The 24,389-nt window shown below is 40.2% G+C and overlaps 1 protein-coding gene across 1 annotated transcript; it reads right to left on the reverse strand.

Annotated features, from left to right (window-relative positions):
* Positions 1 to 18,672: 18,672 nt before the first annotated feature.
* LOC311290802 (uncharacterized protein) lies at positions 18,673 to 21,528 on the reverse strand (the record flags this gene model as incomplete). Its single annotated transcript, XM_084409515.1, has 2 exons — positions 21,376 to 21,528; positions 18,673 to 21,322 (listed from the first exon to the last, which is right to left on the reverse strand). Exon 2 carries the CDS (start codon positions 20,011 to 20,013, stop codon positions 18,673 to 18,675), a length of 1,341 nt encoding a protein of 446 aa, XP_084265641.1. The 5' UTR covers positions 20,014 to 21,322; positions 21,376 to 21,528.
* Between the last annotated feature and the right edge of the window lie 2,861 nt (positions 21,529 to 24,389).

The raw sequence follows: 24,389 nt of genomic DNA on the forward strand, positions 1-24,389 counted from the left end.
GATAATGTAGCACAAAATCATAATAGTGCATTTTTCTATATGTCACTCTGTCACTAATTGTACTTTCCAGGTTTCAATATGAAAATATAAATATGAATTATTAATAATAAACACAATATAAATATTTATAATTTAAAAACAATTTGAAATGTTACTTAATATAATTTTTTAAAAATATTTCATTATAATGAATTATAATATCATAATATTATTTTAAAAATAAACATATTTTTATTTAAATATGTGTGTATCGCCTGATATTTTTAGAGACGAGTATTAAGAATAAAGTTAGTCAGTTAGAAATTTCTGACTGACTAATTTAATCTACTTTAATCTAGTAGATCTAATTTAATCTTACTGATTAATGCTGAAGTCACACTAGGCTTTGAAAAATGACTTTGGACCCAGCAACTGTCACGGTCTCACCAGGCTCCACCATCTCACACAACCAATGCTCACTCTCACCTGAATACTGATCACCTGCACCTGTCCCTCATCAGCATGCCAATGGACCGGTATAAGAGCACACACCTCACAATCACTCTCTGGCTGTGTCCCAAAACTAGCCTACTTGCTGCCTCACCGCCCTATCAGGCAATGACTTTGTAGGCACAAAGGTACCTCACAAAACTGATTTCAGATAGGCTTCTGAGGCAAGTCAGGCAACGCGACGGATTAATCTACAGCAAAATAGAGAGAACTTTGGTGATAACTAAGTGAATATTTAATTACTACAGTACTAATTTCTCGCCTATAGAAATTACATCAGAAGTGGAAAACGTTGGTCAGAAACATACGTTTACACAAACTGACCAACAGCTGACGCCATCTTTCTTTTTTTAGCTCAACTCTCATAGGATTGACAGTTATTGTCAATAGGATTGACAGTTATTGTCAATAGGATTGAGCTATTGCACAATCCGCATAGGATTGTGGGATATCAAAGGCACCAAAGGATACATCTATGCTGCCTTCAAAAATCAATCAGATGAAGGTATCTCAGGAGACAGGAAGTGAAGCTAACATTGGATTCAGACATGCCTTGATGCCTTCCTATGGAACGCATCCTCGGAAGTTTTCAGACGTAGCCACTGTCTGGTCTCCTAAGTAAATTACAGACTACTTAGGCTACCTGCTATACTCACCTGAGAATAGTCCAAGCAATCTCCTTGCCAAACTCCAGTGATCTCCTAGTAAGAATCTACCTGTGATGCTCCAGTGATCTCCTGTCTTTTGAATCCGTTTATTTACCTGGTATCATACCACTATCATTGAAGAGATGTATGCTCTCCAGCTCCAGTTACAGTCAATATCTCAGAAATCTATAAGAAGCAAAGACTCTGGTTATTCTGCATTCATCTGCTCTTATCTTCATAGACTTCTCCAAATTTCTCACCTGCTTGCGTTGTTTATCCTCGGTATCAATAAATTCCGGTTTGGGTTGGACTAACTCTTTCTCTGAGTCTAATATTCCTGACAGCAACACTGCAAACCATGCAGTTTTTAGGTTTCTGCGTTCTTTGACTTCAGCCAAGAGGTCAGTCCGTGATGTTTAGAGCGTGTGCTGGTCAAATGTCACGGGTCAGAGAGAACTTGAACTTTGAAAGGTTGAAAATTCCCTGTATTAGTTTTTGTTTCTGGTCTCCTGCATCCACGTGTTGAAATCAAGGTTGTGCGGCATTCAAAACTTCCTGAATTTAATTTTTGAGTTCAAGTAGAAAAACGGATGAAGAATTATCGTGTGAATTTGAATATAACAAAGCAGAATTACAGAAAGAAATTCATAAACTATGACCGTAAAAACTAACTTCTGCTTGACAAAACCTGGGTGGATATTTATATTTTGTTTTAGTTTTTTTAATCATATTTAATAAATTGACATTTGTGAGCCAGGGTCCACTTCATTTCCTGCCTGTTGTGGCCAAATCAATTCACATTCATAAATCGAAAGGGAATTAATTCTTCAATTTTGAATTGTAACCCCTGGTAGAAATGGAAGTAAATGGAATGCAGAGGATTGTGTTTATTAATACAGTTTTTTTCCTCTCCAGAAGTTTATCCATTTACCCTATTTATTTGTGTCATTGCAGTTCTGCATTTATTATTGTGCATTTGATATTTTTAAATGCACTAAATTCAGACTCTTGTAAAGCGTTTGCAAGGGAAAACATGATGCAAGAACATAACCGACCATTGCAGGTGCTCCCCAGAAGTACATCAATATATCCCATGTAACGTTACTGCAAGCTCCAGTGCTTAACGTGAGTGGAAAGCTTCCGAGCAAAGGACAGCAACGGGTCATTAAATAAATTTCCCTTCTGCTATTGTTGTCTTGTGTGCAAGCTCTTGGTGATATAGATTGTTTTCAACTAACGGGTGGTGAAAATAGTTGCCTCATTATTTTTAATGGGGATTTCAAATCGCTCCATTTCAGCCACGCGCTGTCATTTAGTTGGCCAGGCATACCATGGGATTATAGTGGAAATGTTCAAGTCGCCAGGGGAAATGGGTCTAATTCAACATCACGCCTTATCTCTACGCTATTAACATTGGTCCAGAACCTAATGCCATCGTCCTGAAAATGTTTTAATTTGTTTGCGTTGATCAGCAGTCCTTCATTTGAGATGAGAGGGGCAGCGAGAGAAAAAGTTTGTTAGATCTTAATGGTGTTTGCGTCTGGGTCTGACCCAAGTGGCCATCACACACTAATTGTTATCATTTTTCAATTTACATTAGGCAGTTGTTTAGCGAACACCCCCCCTCCCGCCCGCCCCAAGATTTCCCACTGTCTCCAGATTACTTGTCTCCCAACTGCACTGCGGCCCCTAACAAATGACATTTTCCCCTGCATTTTCAATCAAGATGAGCTTTTAATTAGGCCTTCCCTTCATACTCTCTTGTGGGGTTTCTAATCAAATCAGGGGAATCAAATCTCTCCCGCTGCTGTTTCTGAACGATCACCAAGCATCTGCTTCATTTTGTTGCATTCTTCTCGCACAGTATGTTCTTTGAGGTTCACTTATAATGTAAATACAGCTTTTTGCACAAAAATGTATATAAAAAAAATATGTGTGTGTGTACAGTATATATACTTATGTATGTATTTGTATTGTTATTATAAACCTGTGGACTTTTGACTCAAAACCTAATAGTAGACCTTGTAACAGCTTCCCATGTAATAACCAGCCCTGGTCTCCCCTTTTTAATTTACACTGAAACCTCTGTTGTCTGGACCGGTCAGGGGTGCGTTTCCCGTACAATGACGAAAGCTTCACTACCATAGTACGATGCATCGTTGAAGAAATCAACTAGCTAGTCACGACTGTATCCCGAAACCATATTTTCTCAAATTGGTCATTCAACCATGTTGGGGTTAATGATGTCACGCAGTAATAACTACTTTCAATGAATCTGTTTGAGATCGAATTAATGCTAGATGTTTTGCCATAAATTGCGGACATGTCATCTGAGGACTATTTCTCATTTTTCTCAGTTATTTTGCTTTATTTCCAGATTCAATAGGCTCTTTCCTACGTAGTAGAGCATGTACGCACATGCAAAAACGAGGCTTTAAATCTCTTGACAAACTAAAAGGCGTAAATTACATTTGTATGTATTCTAGATAAAAGATATAGATTGCACTGAATGTCACACACACACTTAAGTCCACATGCCATGCAAACAAGAAACTATGCTTCTAAGCACAGGTCAAGAGCTGTCGCTTCAACCACATAACTTTGCGATGCTGTTTGCGAATGCTTTTCGGGAAACACCGACTCTTTGAACTACGATGGAATTTGCCACCAAAGTTGGCTAACCATGCTTTTGGGAAACGCACCCCAGGTTAGGTTCCCTTGTGTGTTTAGCTGTTTTTTCTTAAAGCATTTTTTGAATGTTACCTCTAAACACTAGCAAACACTGCAGCAGGGTCAATGTGACCTTTGCAGCTTGATTGATTTGTTTGCCTCTTGTTGTTTTTTTTCTTATGTAAAATTCTTTTTGGTTTGAGCTGAGAGTTCTGTGACATTTCGTATAAATGCAAACCATGGAAAAAGATTCAATGGAAGATTACACAATTGTATTCTGGCTTGCGCCAAAAGCAGTCTAAAAGAATTCGACAAACAAATGTTTTCAAAATAAATGCTTTGTTTAATGAACTCTGGATCTAGCCCAATGTGTCATGGTGCTATACAAGATTACATGCATTATGAATGGCATCACACACATATGCAAAGCAGGTATCTCTTGGCACACATGCTTTGTCCAAAGACACTCCATGACGACTGGATTAAACTGCCGGTTAGAAGACAGAAGAGAAGTGCTGCTCGAGTTGCAGCATCTTAAGATACTAATCGTCTTAGCAGCTGAATGAATCAAACAGTATCCCTGAAAGAATATTGCTAACAAATAAAAAGCTATATGCTCAGAGGAGAAAGATTTGCTTTTGCTGGCTCCCTCGTTCCATTCAGCTGTAGCGACTCTATGAGAATACAGTGGCATCTGTATTCTGAAGGATCACTGAGGAGAAGGAAGCGCCCCTGCATTTGGAATTCAGCATCTGTCATGTGATTCGCACCAACCACATCAAAACAATTTCAGAGTCTATTTAGAAGGGAAGCTGTGTGCAGATGTATACATCTCAGATCCTACCACTGCTGCTATCCTTTACTGCTGTTTATTGCTTCCTTCTTCTTTTAATCCATTTCTTTGCGGCTTCTTTCTGAAAATTGTCAAATATCAAAATGGCCTGTAAAATCCTGTCAAAGAATATCTTGAAAATGTTGTTGAAGAGCAGCTATAGTTATTTCAAATGTATTAAGTTATTTTATTTTTATGTTTTTTTAACATTTTTTTTTTTTTGCTCATACTTGGTGCTATTGATTTGAACAAACCACTCATTTTTAACATGAAAAGTTACCATTTGTGCTAAGAAAGTGATAACACATATGCCTCTTGTTGATGGAAGGCTATTTCTTTTCTATAGTTATTAGGGGTTTTTGATATTTTTATTTCATTTACACAGTATCTGTTTTAGTTTGTCATTTTAGTTCTTCAACTTCAACTTACAACTTAAATTTGATCTCAGTTGCCAAGTTTTTAAAGTTATTCACTTAGTATAAAAATGTTGCAAATGGCAACAAAAAGTATTTTCTTTGGACCAAGTGCAAATTAAGTTAAATGCTCTATAAAAGTGAAAATAGCAGTATTTTCTTTGCAGTAAAAATAGAAAAAGGGGGGTTCAAACCTGGGTCGATGGCTTCAAAAGATAACGCCATCTGCCTTACTCTCCACACACTAATTCTGTTTTCATTTGTAATTCATTTTTAATTTTGTCTGGCTTAATCAGACAATAGTGGGCAGAGCTTGTGTAAGTAGCATCTGAAAACAAGGCGGCCTATGATGACAAAACCCGGAAGACTAATTTGTCTGTGGTTCCCTTGAGATTTTCCTATGATTTTCCTGACATTTTCCCATATCAAAAATTCACATTTTAAAGCTGTTTATTAAAATAAATTTGCAGATTATGGCGTAGAACAAAACATCCAAGTATCATCAAATTATGTTTACCACAGACCTATGTACTAAGATGAAAGATGAAAACAGGCTACATAACCCAGGGCAGAATAGTGTTAAAAAGGGTTGTTACACAAGCGGACATCAACACTGTTGAATACAAACTGAAATTCATCTTGCCTATGTGCCTAATCACCTAGAGGATGAAATGTTTTGACCTGTTCAAATGTGTCCTTGTATACTTTATATTCTGTTTATTTGTTGGACAGCCTTAAAGGTCAGTGGTTGAACAACAGGAAAATGTTGATTTGATTTTCTTTGGCCTGAGGGCATTGCCTTTCATAGAGGAATCCTTTTCATGGAACAGTAGAGCTGCCGAGAGATTCAGGTAGTTCAGTCTGGACTGGAGAAAACAAAACCTAGTGTACAGATTTACAAGCTATATGCAGGGAAAAGTTTGAGTGTGGTATACTGAGGTGGGATTTAGGTATGGGACTATTGAGAGGAAGTGTGTCTTTCCAAGCCCTCAAACCAATGAAACCTTTAGGTGTTTCTGAATGAAAAACTCATAAATAAACGGGAGAAGTCCTGTGATGTACGGTCTCGTCTGTTCTTGGCAAAGGGCTATCTTGGGAAATATCTCAAAAGCATACTGAACTGCTTAAATGCTTATCAAAAATGCTCTTTGATCGATGTTTCCAAGACCCTTTAGTGAGCTGCCGGAGCACAGGTGTTCTTTCTTAGACGTGTTCCAAGAGTCTGAACAGTCTGTTGCAATATTTCATTGCTGGCAGTGATAAATTTGCTCTGAAACCTATGTAAGGAGCATGGACAATATCTTATGTCAGTATATTGGCCCTAGTGAGATGGTGACTGCGGGTCTGTTAAAATAAACCTTGATATGCTTCAGGGGTATTTGTCAGCTTGACAGGGTTAGACAGTCTGAAATGAGATATCTGAATGTCTTGGGTCCATGCAGTTGCTTTTGTGTATTAAATATGTTCTCCAAACAGTCTAATCAGTTTCAGAGACTATTGTTACTTATTGGTTTTGATCTATCTATCTATCTATCTATCTATCTATCTATCTATCTATCTATCTATCTATCTATCTATCTATCTATCTATCTATCTATCTATCTATCTATCTATCTATCTATCTATCTATCTGTCTGTGTCTGTCTGTCTGTCTGTCTGTCTGTCAGTCAGTCAGTCTATTTAATTGTCTATCTATCCATCTATCCATCCATCCATCCATCCATCTATCTCCCTCCAGTACAACAATTTTTCCTTTTATTTTGATTGTTGTTGTTCACGGCAATACAGTGATTGACTATTGCATTCTATGCCAAAAGTGTCTACCGGTTTTGGCCCCTTTTTGAAACCATTTATTTTTCCTCTGTAGGGTGCTAGATGGTCTCCGTGCCAAGTCACCAGGGTATTTGTAGAAGAAATAAGAAAGAAAAAAGAGAGAATGAAAGAGTAGGGTATTTGTCGTGTGCACGCAGTCTTGGAGCCTGTTACCAGTGTAATTTTGGCGTAATTGCGGGCGTGTCGTCTCTCTTAATGTCGAGTGATTGCTGTGAAAGTGGTTGATAACTGCAGCGCTACGCCTTGCTACCCAAGACATTACACGGTCCTGCCTGTAAAGTAATGGAAATGTGTGATTGTATCAAAGGCGTCAGATTTACGGCGCTCTCTTTCACAGGCAACCGTGGAGTTTTCCAGCAGTGTCATTTCCGAGTTCAACATTGGCATGCTGGTAAATTGAACTGGGTATGGATCATGTGGTGCTATTGTGCGTAAGAAAAACATATTGACCACACAATGCACCTGGTTCCTTAAAAGATAGTGGAATAGTTCATTCTTTTAAATAAACATGCTTGCTAATAAGTCTTCGGTAGCACTTTATTTTACAGTGTCCTTGTACATATGTTACATGTTATTATGCATAATGAGGTTCAACTAACCCTAAACCAAACCAAACCCTAATCCTAACCCTATAGTAAGTACTTGCAGTTACTTAATATTACTCAGTAATGTTTAATTACATTGTAACAAAGACACCTTAAAATAAAATGTAACCGAGTCTTCAAATTTACTCACATCGATTTTTCAGACTCGAAAGGCTTCAAATGTTTACAACCTTAAATGCTTACAGCAAGTAAGTATGATTTTTTTTTTATCATTTCCATTATTTAAAATAAAAAAAGTGATTTCATTACTTCACATTTTTAATATAATACCAGTCAAAAAAAAAAAAGAAAAAAAAAGAGGCTTTCTCTGTGAGAATCATTATAAATTATCGGCAAAAGTTACCAGCAAATTACAATTTCAACAACCACAGTTATGGTTATTAGTCTTTTTTATTTTACAATTGAAAAGTTAAAACATTTGTGTGATCAAATTCAAACTTAAATTATTTCATTACACTGAAAGTAAAAATAAAAACCTTTTTGTTGAAGAACCATAGAATCCATACAGACCTTTTGACCACCTTTATGCAAATATGATGCAGAATAACTGTAACTCAATGACAGTGTCAGAGGTTACAGTGAAATATCGATCAGCGGAGACACCCCTACTGGTCTGCAACATGTCCGAAATCCTCCAGGACATCCATCACGTTCCTTCCACACAAGACTAAGATGCATTATTATGAGGAACAAGTGGGAGGATAAATAGAGAGGTATGTGTTTCTTTACCTGATTAGAATTATAGTGTGACAACAGTGGAGATCCCTGATCTGTAGCTCAACCCTGTCAGACCAGAAGATAAATTGCTCTTCCACAGGATCAGCTTCAACGCAAATTCATACGTTACACATCTCAGGGCTTAGGTTCTCCCGTCAGGACACACACAATCACACATATCAAGGCAGCCACTCAGTCACGGGCTGGGAAATTAGATGTCTTGTCTTCAAGTGGACCTGAACTTTACAAGCATTCAAACCGGCCATGTGAGTAGTCACAACACAGAGACTGCCGCAGGCTGATTTGAGTGGTTTATGTAAAGCGGGAGGTACAGAGGTCGATACTGTCCAGCCGAGAGCCATCGCAGAAATGGCTTAATGGTAAAATCACCCAGTGTGACGATTAGAATGGTCATTGTGGAGGCTGTAGTGCAGCAGGACACCTGAGGACATTGGCGCACTAGACGAGAACATGACAGGTAGGCGATGAGGAACACACCAATATGATGTTTTTTTGTTTATTTTGACCTAGTGGAATAAAAGTAAATGTACAATTTTATCAACTGTCAAAACAGGTTAAAATGAGCTTTTAAAGCCAACATAAACTCAAAATTGGCCCTTTTTTGTGTACAATTCATCAGCACGTTATTCTGATAACAGAACACATATTCACTATTAACTAGTTGTTTATTAGCATGCATATTACTAGCATATTGGCTCTTTGTTAGTACTTATAAAATACATATTAAAGGGATACTCCACTTTTTTCGGAAATATGCTCATTTTACAACTCCCCCAGAGTTAAACAGATGAGTTTTACCGTTTTAGAATCCATTCAGCCGAACTCCGGGTCTGACGGTACCACTTTTAGCATAGCTTAGCATAGATCATTGATTCAGACGAGTCCAGTAGCATTTCTTTCAAAATGACCAAAGAGTTTCAATATTTTTCCTATTTAAAACTTGACTCTTCTGTAGTTAAACCGTGTACTAAGATCAACGGAAAATGAAAAGTTGCGATTTTCTAAGCCTATATGGCTAGGAACTACTCTCATTCCGGCGTAATAATCAAGGAACTGTGCGGCCGTAACATGGGTGCAGCAGGCGTAGTGATATGACGCAGCGCCTAAAAATAGTCCCCAGCTCGGTAACTTCTTCCAACGTGACCGGGACTAAGTTTGTCTAACCTATTAGACCTATTTTCAGGCGCTGCGTCATATCACTACGCCTGCTGCACTCATGGTACGGCCGCACAGTTCCTTGATTATTACGCCGGAATGAGAGTAGTTCCTAGCCATATAGGCTTAGAAAATCGCAACTTTTCATTTTCCGTCGATCTTAGTACACGATTTAACTACAGAAGAGTCAAGTTTTAAATAGGAAAAATATTGAAACTCTTTGGTCATTTTGAAAGAAATGCTACTGGACTCGTTTGAATCAATGATCTATGCTAAGCTATGCTAAAAGTGGTACCGTCAGACCCGGAGTTCGGCTGAATGGATTCTAAAACGGTAAAACTCAACTGTTTAACTCTGGGGGAGATGTAAAATGAGCATATTTCCGAAAAAAGTGGAGTATCCCTTTAATACATGCCTTACTCTGCATGATCAAGTATTTTAGGTCCCTTAACCCTATACCTAAACATAATAACTACAACAATTACTTTACTTACTATTAATAAACAGTAATCAGGAGTTTATCGAGAAAAAAAAAGAAAATAACTTTTTTTGCCAGCAGAACAATGTGTGGTTATGACTACCAGCTGGGGTATCTGAACCATGCTATCCTTCCAACATCCCCACCATCCTTATATTTGTTTTCCAAATGCTTGATTTTACTGTAAAAAAGTAATTACAAAACTCTTTATAAATGCTTGTTTTTCAAGAATTTTTAAAAATGCATTTATTATTGAAATTAGTGAAAATATGGATTGACGGAAAATTCTGTCAATGTCGGGGGCATCTTAACATATTTGTTAAGAGAAATGATTGTTAAATTGCTTGCAATTCCCATCCCAAAACATGTTTATCACATTATAAATTCATTTTATTTCACACTTGAGAGATTTTTCACAGTCTTGGGAAGTTTGGAGACTTTATCGCCTTGTTCTAACGTACGCTTAACTTTTGATGTCCTTTTAAATTTAATACGGGTGGAGGAGAGAACTTCCCCTTTGCACTTCGGCTGGAGAGGTAGTAGTGGATTATGGGTAGCGTCGAGATATGTGCTATGCAAGATTATGCCAGAAAGAAAAAACTAATTTCGAGGTCTGCTCTGGTGTTAGCCGCTTTACTGTTTACGCTGTATTAACTATGTTGGATTTCTCTCCTTGAGTGTTTGTGGGAGTATATGCATGTGTGTGTGTGTGTGCACGTCAGGTTCGCCCGGCTTGGAGAACGCGTGTTGGCACTGTCAGTCGGCATGACGATAAACATGCATTTCAGTGAGGGCTCTTGCTATCTTTAAAGCCCAGGCGTCGAAAAAGACAGACAACATAGAGGCAAACATTCATTTTCATTATCCTTTCCGTTAAATTATTCACACTGTGCATTGCCCACTATCTCCCAACAGCACCATTCTGCTCTAAGCTGCCCTTTAACCATAATCAAGAAGCTGAAGACTTGCCTCCTTCCTCTACTCTCGCTCTCTCCCATTCTTTGCCCTTTGTTTTTCTGACATTGATCCTCACAATAGAGGTATGCGTCTCTATTTCTACTTTAGCATTCCTAGCAGTCTGTTCATCAGCGCCAGTGCAATGCACGAACAGGTGGGAGTATTTCAGGAAGGGAATTAGAGCGGGACCCTCAGACCAGGAAGGGCTCCGGGAGTCGTTGATGGAGGCCAACCCGCAGGTAACTGGATGTCGGTACACATCAGTCACACACACACCCCAGGGACGGCACAGGCCACGTGTACGACAGCGGCCCCCGCTCACCCTCCTCCGCGTGCATGTTTACGTGTGACAATCTCAGTTTTTTTTCACCGATGTTCATTTTTATACTCATTAATACTAATGAGGCAATGATTAAATACGATAAAGAACATTTTATCAAGGCCTATTAGTATAATGCATCAGATAATAAGTCTAATTGTGTAATTAGATTAGCGGCAACTGTTTGTTTAAAGATCATAAACAGGCAGCTGTGGCAGAGATTGCAGCGTAAAGATAAAGAGAAGACTCCTGAAAGAAGTCATTATGAGCGTTTTATTGTGCGTAATGGCTTGTGAACAAAAGACATGCAAAAATGTGCACGTCACTGACATAGCTTTTCTTTAGTCTGCCGTCTGTTTAGCTTTTGTTAATTTGGCTTCAGTGTGAACAGGTAAACAAATCCACTTCCTTTGAGGAAATTATCCACTGTGAGACGTCAGCGCTGCATCTAGCGGCATTATTACTTTCCTGCTTTTGTTCAGCAGCATGGAGAAAAGCATGTGTTACGCAAACCCGTCACATTTTGGAGATGGCACAGGTCACAGCTTAAGTCTCTTGGTCAATGCCTGATCGCTCTCTTTTCTACTCTGGATGTAAGCCACTGAAAGCTCTGGCTAATCCACAGTTAATTAAGCTTAAATAGAGCTCTCTTCATGACAGAGAAAAAACGAGGCATCCAAACCCTTTCTATCTGTTTCTGTCAAAAACACATTTTCTTCCCCCTTCTCCGTCATATACCTTGACATTCTTTTTTCTCACTGGCATACAGTACGCTTGCTTATTTGCTTTGTTATATTGTGTGGTCGCAAGAGCTAGCTTCATATTTCAGTTACCTCACCTTTAATAACACAGTGAGTCATCTTATATTTACATTGTCCATGTATATATAGGTAAATAGCTCCTATCATTTTGTTCACTCAAAAAAACTAATTTCATTATTTGTCATTATTTGCAGCGTTAAATTAGTTTTCTTCTCATGTCAGAACCAGTTGCGTTCTGGCATCAATAATCTGCATGCAAATGTTTTCTATAATTTTATGTGTTATAAAATACATAAGTGTGAGATAATGACAACAACAAAAACTTTTGGGGGGTGAATTATTCCTTTAATGTAGTCTAAAATCCCAAATAGTGAAAGAGCAGGAATCTGGAACAACATTCCTGTCAACCAAATAGATTTTCTGGATTAGGCTTTTTAACCTGTTTACACCCAATTTATGAAATTTATCAATTTAAGCATTGACCATAAATTATAATCAATCAAAAAAAAAAAGTATTACTAAGTTAATGTTATTTGAAATACCCATTAATGTGGTCATTGGTTGTGCAAAAAAACTGCTTATTACACTTTATAATTCGAAAGTATTTATTCATAATATTTATTTATTTATTCATAATTTATTCAACATGTGACACATTACATTGATCAAAAGTGACAGTAAAGACATCTAAATTGTTATAAAAATTCTATTTCAAACAAATGCAGCTCTGTTGAACTTTCTATTCATTCAATTTTTTTTTTTAAACAATTACATTTTAAATATATTAAAATAGTAAGCAGTTATTTTAAATTGTAATGGTTTTATTGTATTTTTGATCTAATAAATGCAGCCATGATGAGCATAAGAGACATAACGAAGTTAAAGGATCAGGGAAGAAGGAGGCAGGAACCATAAACAAACACAAAACGAAAGTAAAAGCGGCAGCCCCTCATGGACGACTGCCTCACACACATAAGCAAAACATAACGTAAAGTCCAGGTCTGTTCTTCTCTCGTCCTTCACGTCGCTCCTCCTTTTAATGCTTCCGAAGCTCCCTCCACGAGAAACTCGAGACTGGTGTGTGTGCTCATTATTATTCACGCCACCGGCCCCGTCCTGCTCGCCTCCAGAGACTTCTTTCAAATTTTTTTAAATCTTACTGACCCAATACTTTGAAACGGTAATGTATAGGCCTATATGAAAATCTCACTACTCACATTGTGGATAATATATAAGCAAAATTATTCCACAGCTTTGTTTTTTTTTGTTTTTTTCTGTTCAAGTGTTTCTTTTCGAGCTGTCACATCTGTATGTGAAAATGAATTCAAGGGCAGGATCGGACAGAAACAGAGGACGTTCAGGCATCAAGATGTCAAGTGTTTACCTCACATTCCCTTCCTCCTCTGGTCATCTCAGCATCTTTAGAGAGCAGCTCTTACTTTTGGGTGACATGTAGCTGTTTATTGGAGAAGGGATCATTTCTGCTCTGCCGTCCTGTTCCCCTACAGCGGGCATGACTGGACATCAGCTTTCGTGTGGGTGAGATACTAATCCGGTGTTTGCGGTTGCAGGGAGCGTGAGAAGATTACACCATTCCCTGAGGCAGAGCTCTGTCCAAAGGTCCTGTTTCTCTGGGGCCTCGTATCGTCTCGCCATCTCTCTGCAGAGTTCTCAGTCAAGGGCACAGCTGATGGATCCTCACAGATTAGGTAAAGGTTATCTGAACACTTTGCTCAAGTGGGCCTCAGAGGGCAAATGAGTAGGTGACGGTAGTAACACACAGCTCTACTGCCGCCAGGCTAATGTCCACAACTGTGTTGATGAGGAAGGCTATGTTGAGGAAAACGATTTTAGAGCATTTAGTTAAAGGAGAAGGGTGCTATTTTTGATATTGACATATTTTACCCAGCTTAATGGGGATACAAAACTATTAAGCTATTTGTATGTTGATTTTCTTGTAAAAAAAAAAAAGTAAAAAAAAAGATAACACAACAGAAACCCTCTGTTTAATTTTGCAAAATATACTGATTTCCCGATCAGTCCAACATTGCAACTTTAGTTCAACCAATGCCGTTAATTTAGGGTGAAACCTTAATAATCTGTAACCCGATCTGGGCCATATGTCATTTGCTATCTGGGAAGGAACTACATGTAAATTCAAACAAATTCAACTGAATAACTTTGAATGGTGCCTTGACAAATCTTTAACTTGTTGAAACTTTGAGTGTGACTTGTTATAAGCCTTATAGATGCCACCTAAATACATTTAGTAAATAAATTTCATATATATTTAGAGAGAGAAAAATATATATAGAGAGAGAGAGACACTTTTTTGGACTAGGCTTTTTTGGAACTGTGTTGAATTTCTTTGAGCTACAATTCATTTAATGTTTTTCCCTGTCATTTCAATTGAAAGTGCTATGTTGTGTCGAAAAGGTAGCAAATTTCTTCCATTCTAAATTTTGCACAACCAAACTCCCAGTTCCCTTTCGAAAGGGAACTCGCACTGCGTCGAATGACACTTTGGGGAACGCCTTAGGTGTCTGAAACTGCAATCGAATCACGGCAATCTTATTGACCTTTGACAGTCCATGATGTCATCATCGTGCGACCCGGAAGTATAAAAGGGGCGTCTTGCAAACATGACGTTCATCTTTTCGTCTTCAGGGGCTGTTCTGTTTGTAAACTGTGAAGGATTCCGGTAAGATACATTTAAAAATGAAATGCACGGGGAAGGCTGATTGTTTTCAGAAGTGTGCTGACTCGTGCCCAAGATATTTGACGCTGGGTGACACACATGAACTGTGTGTTTTCTGTCTGGGTGAAGAGCACGCACAGGCGGTTCTCGAGGGAGTCGCCTGTGCAAACTGTGAGCGTTTTTCTTTGAGAACGCTACGCTCTCGTCTGGCCCTCTTCTCGAGTGAGGAGGGCTCAGCATCTAGACCTCATAGTAGTGGTTAACTGTCAGCTTTGCAGTCCCTCGGGTTCGATGGGAGGAGGTCCTCTCTCAGAGGAATGGGCCAGGGAGGGGCTGTCGCGAGGAACACTAGTTCCGGGAACCAGGTCCGATTGGGCCAATACAGCGCAACAAGCAAGACCTGCTCCTCGTCCTCCCTGACTTTGCACAGGGTCTGTGCAAGAAGGCTCACTGGGGGAAACGTATTATTGCGTAGGTCCTGGGGCCAGCTGTGTGCCAGAGCATCCCGGGTGACCCGGTGCATCGCCTGGTGACCCAGTGCATCGCCTGACCAACGGAACGTGTGGTTTCTTTAGTCGCCCGGAGGGCGAGGTCAGTTGCCGCACCGAGCTCCTGGAAGAGCTCTGGGTCAGAACCACCCTTGCGCATGTCCATGACCGGGTGCCCTCGGTCAGGGAGAAGAACAACTGGCAGTGGGACGTGTCTGGGGCGGCAAACAGATCTACCTGTGCGGAACTGGAGCTGGAACCTCCATATCAGCTGGAACACCTGGGGATGGAGTTGCCATTCTCCCGGTAGCACCTGCTGCCGTGAGAGCTCGTCGGCTGCACAGTTGAGCAGGCCCGGAATGTAAATGGCACAAAGCAACCTCAGATGCAGGCGCGCAGATGGCACTAGGGACGGGGGGGGACATGACCCCCCCAGATTCATAGTGACCCGATCCGTTCCCCGCCCTCACTATCCCTACGAAAGGCGACAAAAATCGGTAAAACAGAGGATTAGCCAGTGTTTTCGCTATGTACATTAGCCAAAGTAGTGTCCCGGCCCGCCACTGCTTCAGAATCGGGTCGGGGCAGACGCAGGCTGACACACAATAATAATCTACACCGGTCACCATTACTTTGTACTCACGTTCTCACTACACGCTGTTCTGTTGTCAATAAACACACGATGCCACCGACGTTTACACTCTCTCTGTGTGTGTGTGCTACGACTCCTGAGTGACGCTGGGGTCCTATGAGGAGCTGGTAGCTGCCTCAATGGTGCCTGTAGGAGCGGTAACCATAGTAATCATATACCATCTATGACTGAGCTGAGTCTGTGATTTTCTGAACTGAAAAAAATCGACTGTATAAATGCCACATAAAGGCAATGAAGAGACAAAAAACAATCACCTCGTTTTTTCAAAAACTAAACAATGTAAGTATCCTATGCCTGTTGACTTTCCCAGATGTGGCAGATTAGATTTGTTAAGGGGAATAGTCTGACAATAATGGCAAGAAGGCTTTTGCGCTTAGCAAACACAGCAAAATGTGGAGACCATAACTATGCATTTAGGTGAGTGGACAGAGGCAAATAATGAATGAACACAAAAAGAATGGTTGGATAAATCAAACAATTTATCGTCGTCAGGAAATAATGTTTTATCTTATCATTTAACCCATTGTACTGTATAAATTGACTGAGGTATGTTCACTGTCGTGTAAGCCACTATAAAAAGAATTATAATAAGTAAAATTTGTGTGGTGCAAGGTTTATGCAAACAACAAATAAAGGCCTACATAAACTTTTGACATCCTCTTATAGCAGGAAATCATGTTTTTTTTTATTGTACGGAGCAACGGAGGATATAGATTCTTAAATTATGGGCTATGAAAAACATTTCTTAATATGTCATACATCATTTGAATTCTAATCTATAAATTGCAACAAACTTGTAATTAACACTTAAATTTAAAATTTTGAGTTATTCTTAGACATTTGAAATAGTAGTTTTAGCCATTAATTCTCGGGAATATGTTGTATTTCACATTGTTGTGAAATTCTATAGAGGTATAGAGGGTTAACTGAAATTATAAGATTTAAAATTAGGGATGCAACGATACCATTTTTTCAGAACCGATCCGATCCGATACCAAAAATTCTGAGTATCGGCCGATACCGATCCGTACCGATACCAGCGCAGTTTTTTTTTAATCAAGTAGAATTTCTATAACTCTGTGTTGAACTGATAATAAGAACTGAAAAAAGAAAAACAACAACAAAAAATATATGATCATAATCTGACATAAATGCTATTATAAACTAGATTAGTGGATAATTCAGCAGTAAAATTTAGTCTAGAAAAATTACGAGTGCACAATAATTGTATAAAATTTGAACATTTTGTGAAAAAAAATGTTTAGTGGGGAACAAATTAGAGACAATAAGTGTAACACTAAATCTGGTAAAACTTTACACATTGCTCTTTGTATTGTTGTAAAATACATTCATGAAAAACAACAACAAAAATCAAAAATATCAATTATTTTATAGCCTACAATAGCACAGCTGTTTAAGGAGGTAGCAACATAATAGATAGGACAGAACAAGAACGGCTATTGATATTGTTTCTTTGCGTCACTGTATTATGATATGAAAGGCTCCAATACAGAGCGGCACAAAGCGCTTATGCGCATCCCGAGCGCAGAATGATGCGCTTGAAGCAATATGAGTCACAGCCCGCAGCGCGTCGAGTCCGCATTGAAAAGTTTATAGCACAAAGAAAATACATATTGATGCGTAGTGTATTGTACAGTAGGCTATCTATCTATGCAATAGTCTATTCAGCATTTTCTTTTAACAGTTTTAAATTTCAGTTACTGTGCGCGTGAAGAACAAATAGTGCTCTGACTTTACTCCAGTGTTGTGATCTAACAGACACCCGTAGAAAGTAACATGATTAAGGTACAGCAATAATGTTCAGCAAGATAAAGTTGTTTTATGCGAAACCATAGACCTTTATCTACAGATCAAGTATAATAATAGTAACACTGAATCATCTTGGAGAGAGTTTCATTTTGTTAACTGTTGTAACCGAACGCGACGCGCTGTTTGAATGAAGAATGACTGACAGCGCAGCTGAGGGAAACGTTTACGTGATCTTGAATTTAACGACTTAAATATTAATTTATATCTCACATTATACTATATAATGGCTTCAGAACACTTATAATATTGTGCACGAAAACTTATGGTGCTTTATAATGTTTGTGTGCCTTTTGTGGGGCTTAACAATAACACTGAATAGTAGCCTATACGCACAATATCGGATTTGGATCGGCCTTGTCTGACCGATACCCGATCCGCCAAAAATGGCAGTATCGGAGCCGATACCGATACTGAGTATCGGATCGGTGCATCCCTATTTAAAATGTTGTCCTCCTGGCCTGCAGGCAATTTCTGATGACAGTAAGGCAGGCCCTAGTCAGTCAAGTGAGGATCTGCAGGAGGGCAGCCACAGTAGAAAAAGACAGCATGAGGAAGGAGAGACCGTAGAATTACAGACAGAAGAAGCAGGGACAGAACAACAAGGAGGGACAGGAGGCAACACAGAGGGAGAGGATGTTGACATGATTATGACATATACAAAGCCAAATCAACCTGACCCTAAAGTTTTGCAAAATAGGTTCTTTGCTTTTTTTGTTCATAATGATAGACTTTGTATGCTGAGATAAGCAAATGTTTAAATGTTTAAATAAAACATACTTTGCTGAAGACATGAGGTTTTGGTGGCTGATTGGCATACTAGTCAAATAACAGTCTGATCATGCATTGCTAGTGGTGATCAGGTAGGCCTTTATTCACCTTTGTTCATTGTTGTTTATCCATGATTTCAAATAATTGAGTTTAAATCATTTGCTGACAGCTTGGTCCCCCCCAGTTAAAAAATCCTATCTGCGCCCCTGCTCAGATGCTTCTGACTCCAAAGGAGGAGATGGTGGGCGAGTTGTGACATGCGGCAGGAGCGTAGACCACCCTGACGGTTGATGTACGCAACGGTCACAGTGCTGTCTGTACGGACCAGTACATGCTTGCCTAGAAGCGCCGTTTTGAAGCGGCCCAGCGCAAGATATTGCTAACAACTCGAGGCAGTTGATGTACCAATGCAGTTGAGGTTCTGTCCACAGACCTGAAGCTGCATGCCCATTGTACGTGGCCCCCCAGCCGGTGGCAGAGGCAACTGTGGTGACCACAGAATCCCTGGACACTTGTTCTAGGGGAACACCTGCCCTTAGGTACGAAGAGTCCGACCACAAGCTGAGAGTTTGGCGACAGTGCGGGGTAATTTGGACCCGGCACGAGCCGCTCTGCCACACCCATCTCGGGACTCGATCGTGGAGCCAGTGGCCTCATATGAAGCAATCCGAGCGGCGTTACTGTTACCGTTACCGATGCCATATGCTCCAGGAGCCTCTGAAAAAGTTTCAGTGGTGCCGCTGTTCTGCGTCTGAGTGAGCTCACACAGTTCAACACTGACTGGACACGGGCCTCTGTCAGGCGTGCTGTCATGTTGATCGAGTTCAACTCCATATCGAGAAAAGAATCCTCTGCCCGGGGGTGAGTTTGGTCTTTTACCAACTGACCCAAAACCCTAGAAGGCAGAGCACCATGTCCGTGTGTTCGCACTCTCGACTGGGCCAGGATGAGCCAGTCATCGAGGTAGTTGAGAATGCGAACACCACCTTCGCACATGGGAGCAATGGCCGCCTCTGGCCAGATTGGCCCAGGGGCCAGTGGTGGAACAAAAAGAAAAGGAAACAAAAGATTCTCCGCCCGGCCCTCCACCGGGGGAAGGAGCGGCGCGTTCACCATCTCCTGAAGAGCAGTCTGATCCACCTCTGGGTCACCCGTCTCAGGGTCATTTGCACCTCCGCTTGCATCCTGGTTTGGCAGCGGCCTGGACGGGCGGGGCCGACTTCCTGCGGCTTGCTCCACACTGAGGCCTGGGTGATGGCTGCTGCGGTGGCTTGGCTTAGGACGCCGCTGCGCCCGGCGGACGGGTGGAGGCAGCAGCGGTCCGCCGGGTAACGCAGTTGAATCCTCATCTCCAGAGGACTGAAGCTCCCCCTCCGATGTTGCAACCGACATCTGGTCGTCAGGTGGAGCTCCAAAGGACACGACTGGTCGTCCATGAGAAGGATCAGCACACTCCTTTGGAGGCTCCAACGGCGGTAGCGTTTGTGAGGTGTGAGGGACCCACGGAGATTGCCTCGGCGGGGAAGCCCTCACGGTAATCCTCAGATCACCCTGGCTGATGTGAAGTGCCGAAGAAGGCCTATTCTGAGGTCCAGAATAGGCACTAGATCGAGGCATAGGTGAGGGGACTGCACCTCCCTTGAGGTAAGCAAGTCTCGATCTTAACGCTGCCATAGTCATATTCCCTCAATGGGAACATGAGCTATTCACAAAAGCTGCCTCAGCGTGAGGCAGCTATTGTGGTCGTCTGCTGGCACCAGGGAACGACCGCATCCAGAAACGCACAGGCGGAATGACATCCTGAAAAAGATGCAGTGTCGCGCATGTGTTGCTCTTTTGTGGAAAAAAAAACTCTTTTGTGATTCTCACACAGTGCTGAGGCACCCAGGAAATGCCCGCTGTGTACTCAGTACACTTCAGGGGAACGCCCACCGAACCGACACAATACTCTTTATGCTGTGATAACAGCAGTTGTATTGAGCTTTGAGCTTGTGGCCACTCACTGTTCGCGCCGTCACACCAACACTGAATAGTGAGAGGGAGAAGAGAGGCTTCTTCAACGCAGTAGCAGTCTGTTTCCAGGAAGACAAACAGGAAGCTCGGCTCCGAAGTGAAAGACAATGTGTGCATGCGCCCGCTTCCTCTTTATTCCCTCGATGCGGGGCGCGTGACACGATTCATGCACGCCAACGTTCTGTAGATGATAGGGCTTGAAGTGATCCCAATTATGTTGTCACGTCGACGTAACGTCGAACGTGAGCAACTGATAGGGAATGAGAAACACAGAGCGACAGAGATCCAGAGAGAAAGAAATAGAGCCAGAGAGTTCATAAATCATATGAAAGAGAGGAGCAGTGGGGCTGGCTTCACTGTTTTAATTGACTTTGCTAGCATGGTTAATAAGGTAGACGTTCTGTAGGCAACGAGATGAGCTCCTGAACATAATGGGTCTCTGAAGATAACTTCCTCTACGAAACAACACACTGACCTCCCTTCGCCATCTGTCCTCCAGTCCGAGCGCATGCTGAGTAAATTATGCTACGTATAATGGACTTGAGTGAAAAATAGGCCGCTCTCAGTGCCTGAGTGCTGGGTTTAATGCTGGGGTTACAGCAGCGATCTGAAGATACTTGGCGGTAAATTGCAACAATGTTCTAATGTCACCTCTTATGAATGAATCCCATCTGTGATTTATTTAATGGCATGTAAATTGAGTAAATATTATTGAAAATGCCCCATCCTTTGAAACACCAGAGTGGCCCTATTTCAAAGCGGATTTGTTTAATCCTATGGCAAATTGATGTTATTCCTATAGGAAATTACACAAAATCATTGGTAAACGGCTCTAATTCTATGATAAATTATCCCTCCTACTCCCTGCATATGGGGTTGACACTGGCATAAATTGGCCTTGGAAAATAGAACCAGAGAGTCATTTAGGAACAAGAGGAAGCAAAACACCATTCAGGAGAGCGATAACAAAGATGCACTAGCCAGTGTTTTTAAAGGAAAATGTGTGGGGGAAGCTGGAATGACTGTAACTCTCCTCGGCTTTTGCTCATTTATTAAGAAAACGTTTAGCCAAAAGCTTAGAAATTTTACCCCAGACATCTTTGTTAGTGGTGTTACCTTAATTGCACAAAGACTGATGTTACATTCATATCGCTTAGGCTGCATAATCGTAAATGTAAATGTAAATGTAAAAATAAAATAAAAAAAATAAACTGTGTACGGTGCATTCACATTGGGTCCAAATGTCTGAGACCACTATAGGGAAAAAACGTACTTCTTTATTCTAACATAAATTACACACAGTGATTTATACAACACCTTCCACAAGGATGTGAACTTGTGAAGGATATGAAGTATGTGAAGGATGTGCTTGATAAAATTGGATAGTTGAAGTCTTTATGTACAGTTTTTTAGGACATACAGCTGTATTACTGTACAGAAATTCTGCATGTGTTTAGCTTTAAAGGTAAACATGTTCTTATGTTTAAACATCACAACATTCTCTTTTTTATATTTGATATCTACACTTTAAGAACTTTTCCGCAAGTGGAGGATAATTGAATCTTATACCCAGGCAATGAAAAGTCATATTGACCCCTGTGGTTAGAGGCATAGCTGAGTGGAATAAAGCACGAGTCTCATATCAAAGCGAGCATGAAGTAAACATGGAGGACAAACTTGTCCCCCGGTGAGCGGCTCATCTCTTCTCAGCATGTTAGAGGTGCCTGAGTGCCAGCAGATCCTGTGGGACCAGGAAACTAGACCAGAGTGGGTTTGTGGTGCGAAATGCACCAACCCCGTTCTCCCTTTGAGGAGCTGTGTGCACAGATTGATCTCAGCAAGCTTGTTTATTCACTTGTAAAAGCTCACCATCACAGGCTCTCTGTACACAGTCGTGTGGGAAGTGGATTATGCCACAAAAAAAGCTCCTTGGCTTTCATTTTTCAAGAGTGTGATTTGCTGTTGTTGTTTGTGAGAATCTGTTTGTGTTCTGAAAGGCAAAGCAAGCGAGAGAAGGAGACTGCATTACATTGTCTTTGTCAAAAGAGCAGAAAATGAAAACATGGCAAAGTGGGATGGAGAGAGAGAGAGAGAGAATAAGCAATGGCTAATGCAGATCATGGGAGCCCTCAATGAACCATGAGATGTCGGATACTATGTTGACGTCATGCATGAAAGTTTATCATATAAAGTCAGTAAAAAAAAGAAAAGAAATGTCCCTTTTTCAGGATATTGTATAAGCTTTACAGATCTTAATTGGAAAGGGTTTAAAGTTTTTTTTTTTTTGGTTTGTTCAATATACAATTAATGCAAATGCAGTGTGTGAACAGTCTTTAAGACACTAAGTCAGTTTATTGGCGGTTGAGGTCACAGTTCCAATAACTTAGGACAGTAAAGAGACATTTCTTCTGACTCTGAAACACCAAAACAATTGCACAGGGACCCTGATCACCTGTGTGAACATGTCAGTCTTGCTGCCGAGAGGCATGAGGACTGCAGATGTGAACATAGAAATAAACTTTAGTGTCCGTAATGTAACACGCCTACGACAGTGCTACAGATAGACAAGAAGGACAGCAAACCACATGTAACCATATGTGGAGTAACATATCACAGCAAAAACTGGTAAATCTGCTGCAGTCCATGAGGATGAGATGCACTGGTGCACTGGAAGCAGCTGTTAAGAAATTTGCTGGAAATAAATGCAGCTGAAAGTAAGAGGACGTTTCTTTTTTGCTGAGTTTATATTGAATTGCATAAATTACATTGATCAAAACAGACAGAAAGGACATTTGTAAATGTTACATTAGATCTTTATTTCAAATAACCACTGATCTTTCAAACTTTCTATTAATCAAGTAATTAATAATTTTTCAAAATAAAAAAATTGTATTTCAAATTATTCAAATTATTAAATATTCATATTAATTAATATTAACTTATTTAAAAAACAATCCGATCTCTTCTAAAAAGAAGCAACTGGAAAAAATCATGGAAATCCATTGGATCAAAAGTTGTGGGTATATATAGTGGTGACCAATTTATGAATGAATCATTCAGACTGGTTTCAAATCAACTGATTCTTTCACAAGTCATCAATTCTTCTCTCATTAAAATTCAGGACAAAACTTCTGCTATGCACATGAATTGTGGACTTCATAAATCATGTGACTGGTTACAAATGGATGTACATTTTCAAATATTTTGAAGATAATTTTTAGTTTTTTTGCTAAACTCATTAGAGACAGAATACAGAAGTTCTTACTGATAAAAGACAAATAGGTTCTGATTGGTGTCATGGGAAGGCAAACAGGCGCCCCTGGCAGGATTTGTGGAACTTAATTAGCGCTTTTAATGCTCCATCAAATGTGCATTTTGGGTTGGAGGTATTACTTAACCTTGACGAGATCAGCCAGTGTGATATTCCAACATGTACCTCCATCGGTCTTTATGGATGGCTTTCAACTGCTAATTGAGATCAAATGTTCATTTATGAGGCATTTCTGCAGGAATGGGCAAGGAAAGCATAGGATAATCAAAGGTAAAGATAAGAGCAGAAATTAAGACGATTTGTTAACAGAACTACATTATTCAGCGTTATTTATTACAATATCACTTATTATAAATAATTTGTATTAAACTGCACTGCTAAAAAGGAAAGTAGGCCACCCCTGTTCTGAACATCTAAAGAGACGTTGTTTGAAGTCAGCAATTTACTGACAATTTTATAAAGAGAAACCTTATAGGACTACTCTAAGAGCATGCTAAAAAATTTATGTAAACAACACAGAAATGCCTGAACTGAAGTGCTCAAGTGTTCTAGTGTCTGGGTTCGCAGTGTCAGTGTGCTTCTCCGTCCACGTGAGTTGTTTTGTGTGCAGAGCGTGTTTTTTTTTATCCCGGCACTTCGGTCTAGTTTGGTTTTGGTTCTGTGTTAGGATTCTGACATTCATGCTCTGTATGTTTGTCATCCGTTCGCTCATTCTCCGTGCGCTCCAGTCTTGTTGTGTGAGCGTGCGATTTCGAGTTCGCTTGGGCCGTCC

Source organism: Rutilus rutilus, assembly GCF_951802725.1.
Source record: "Rutilus rutilus genome assembly, chromosome: 5".
Classification (NCBI taxonomy): domain Eukaryota; kingdom Metazoa; phylum Chordata; class Actinopteri; order Cypriniformes; family Leuciscidae; genus Rutilus; species Rutilus rutilus.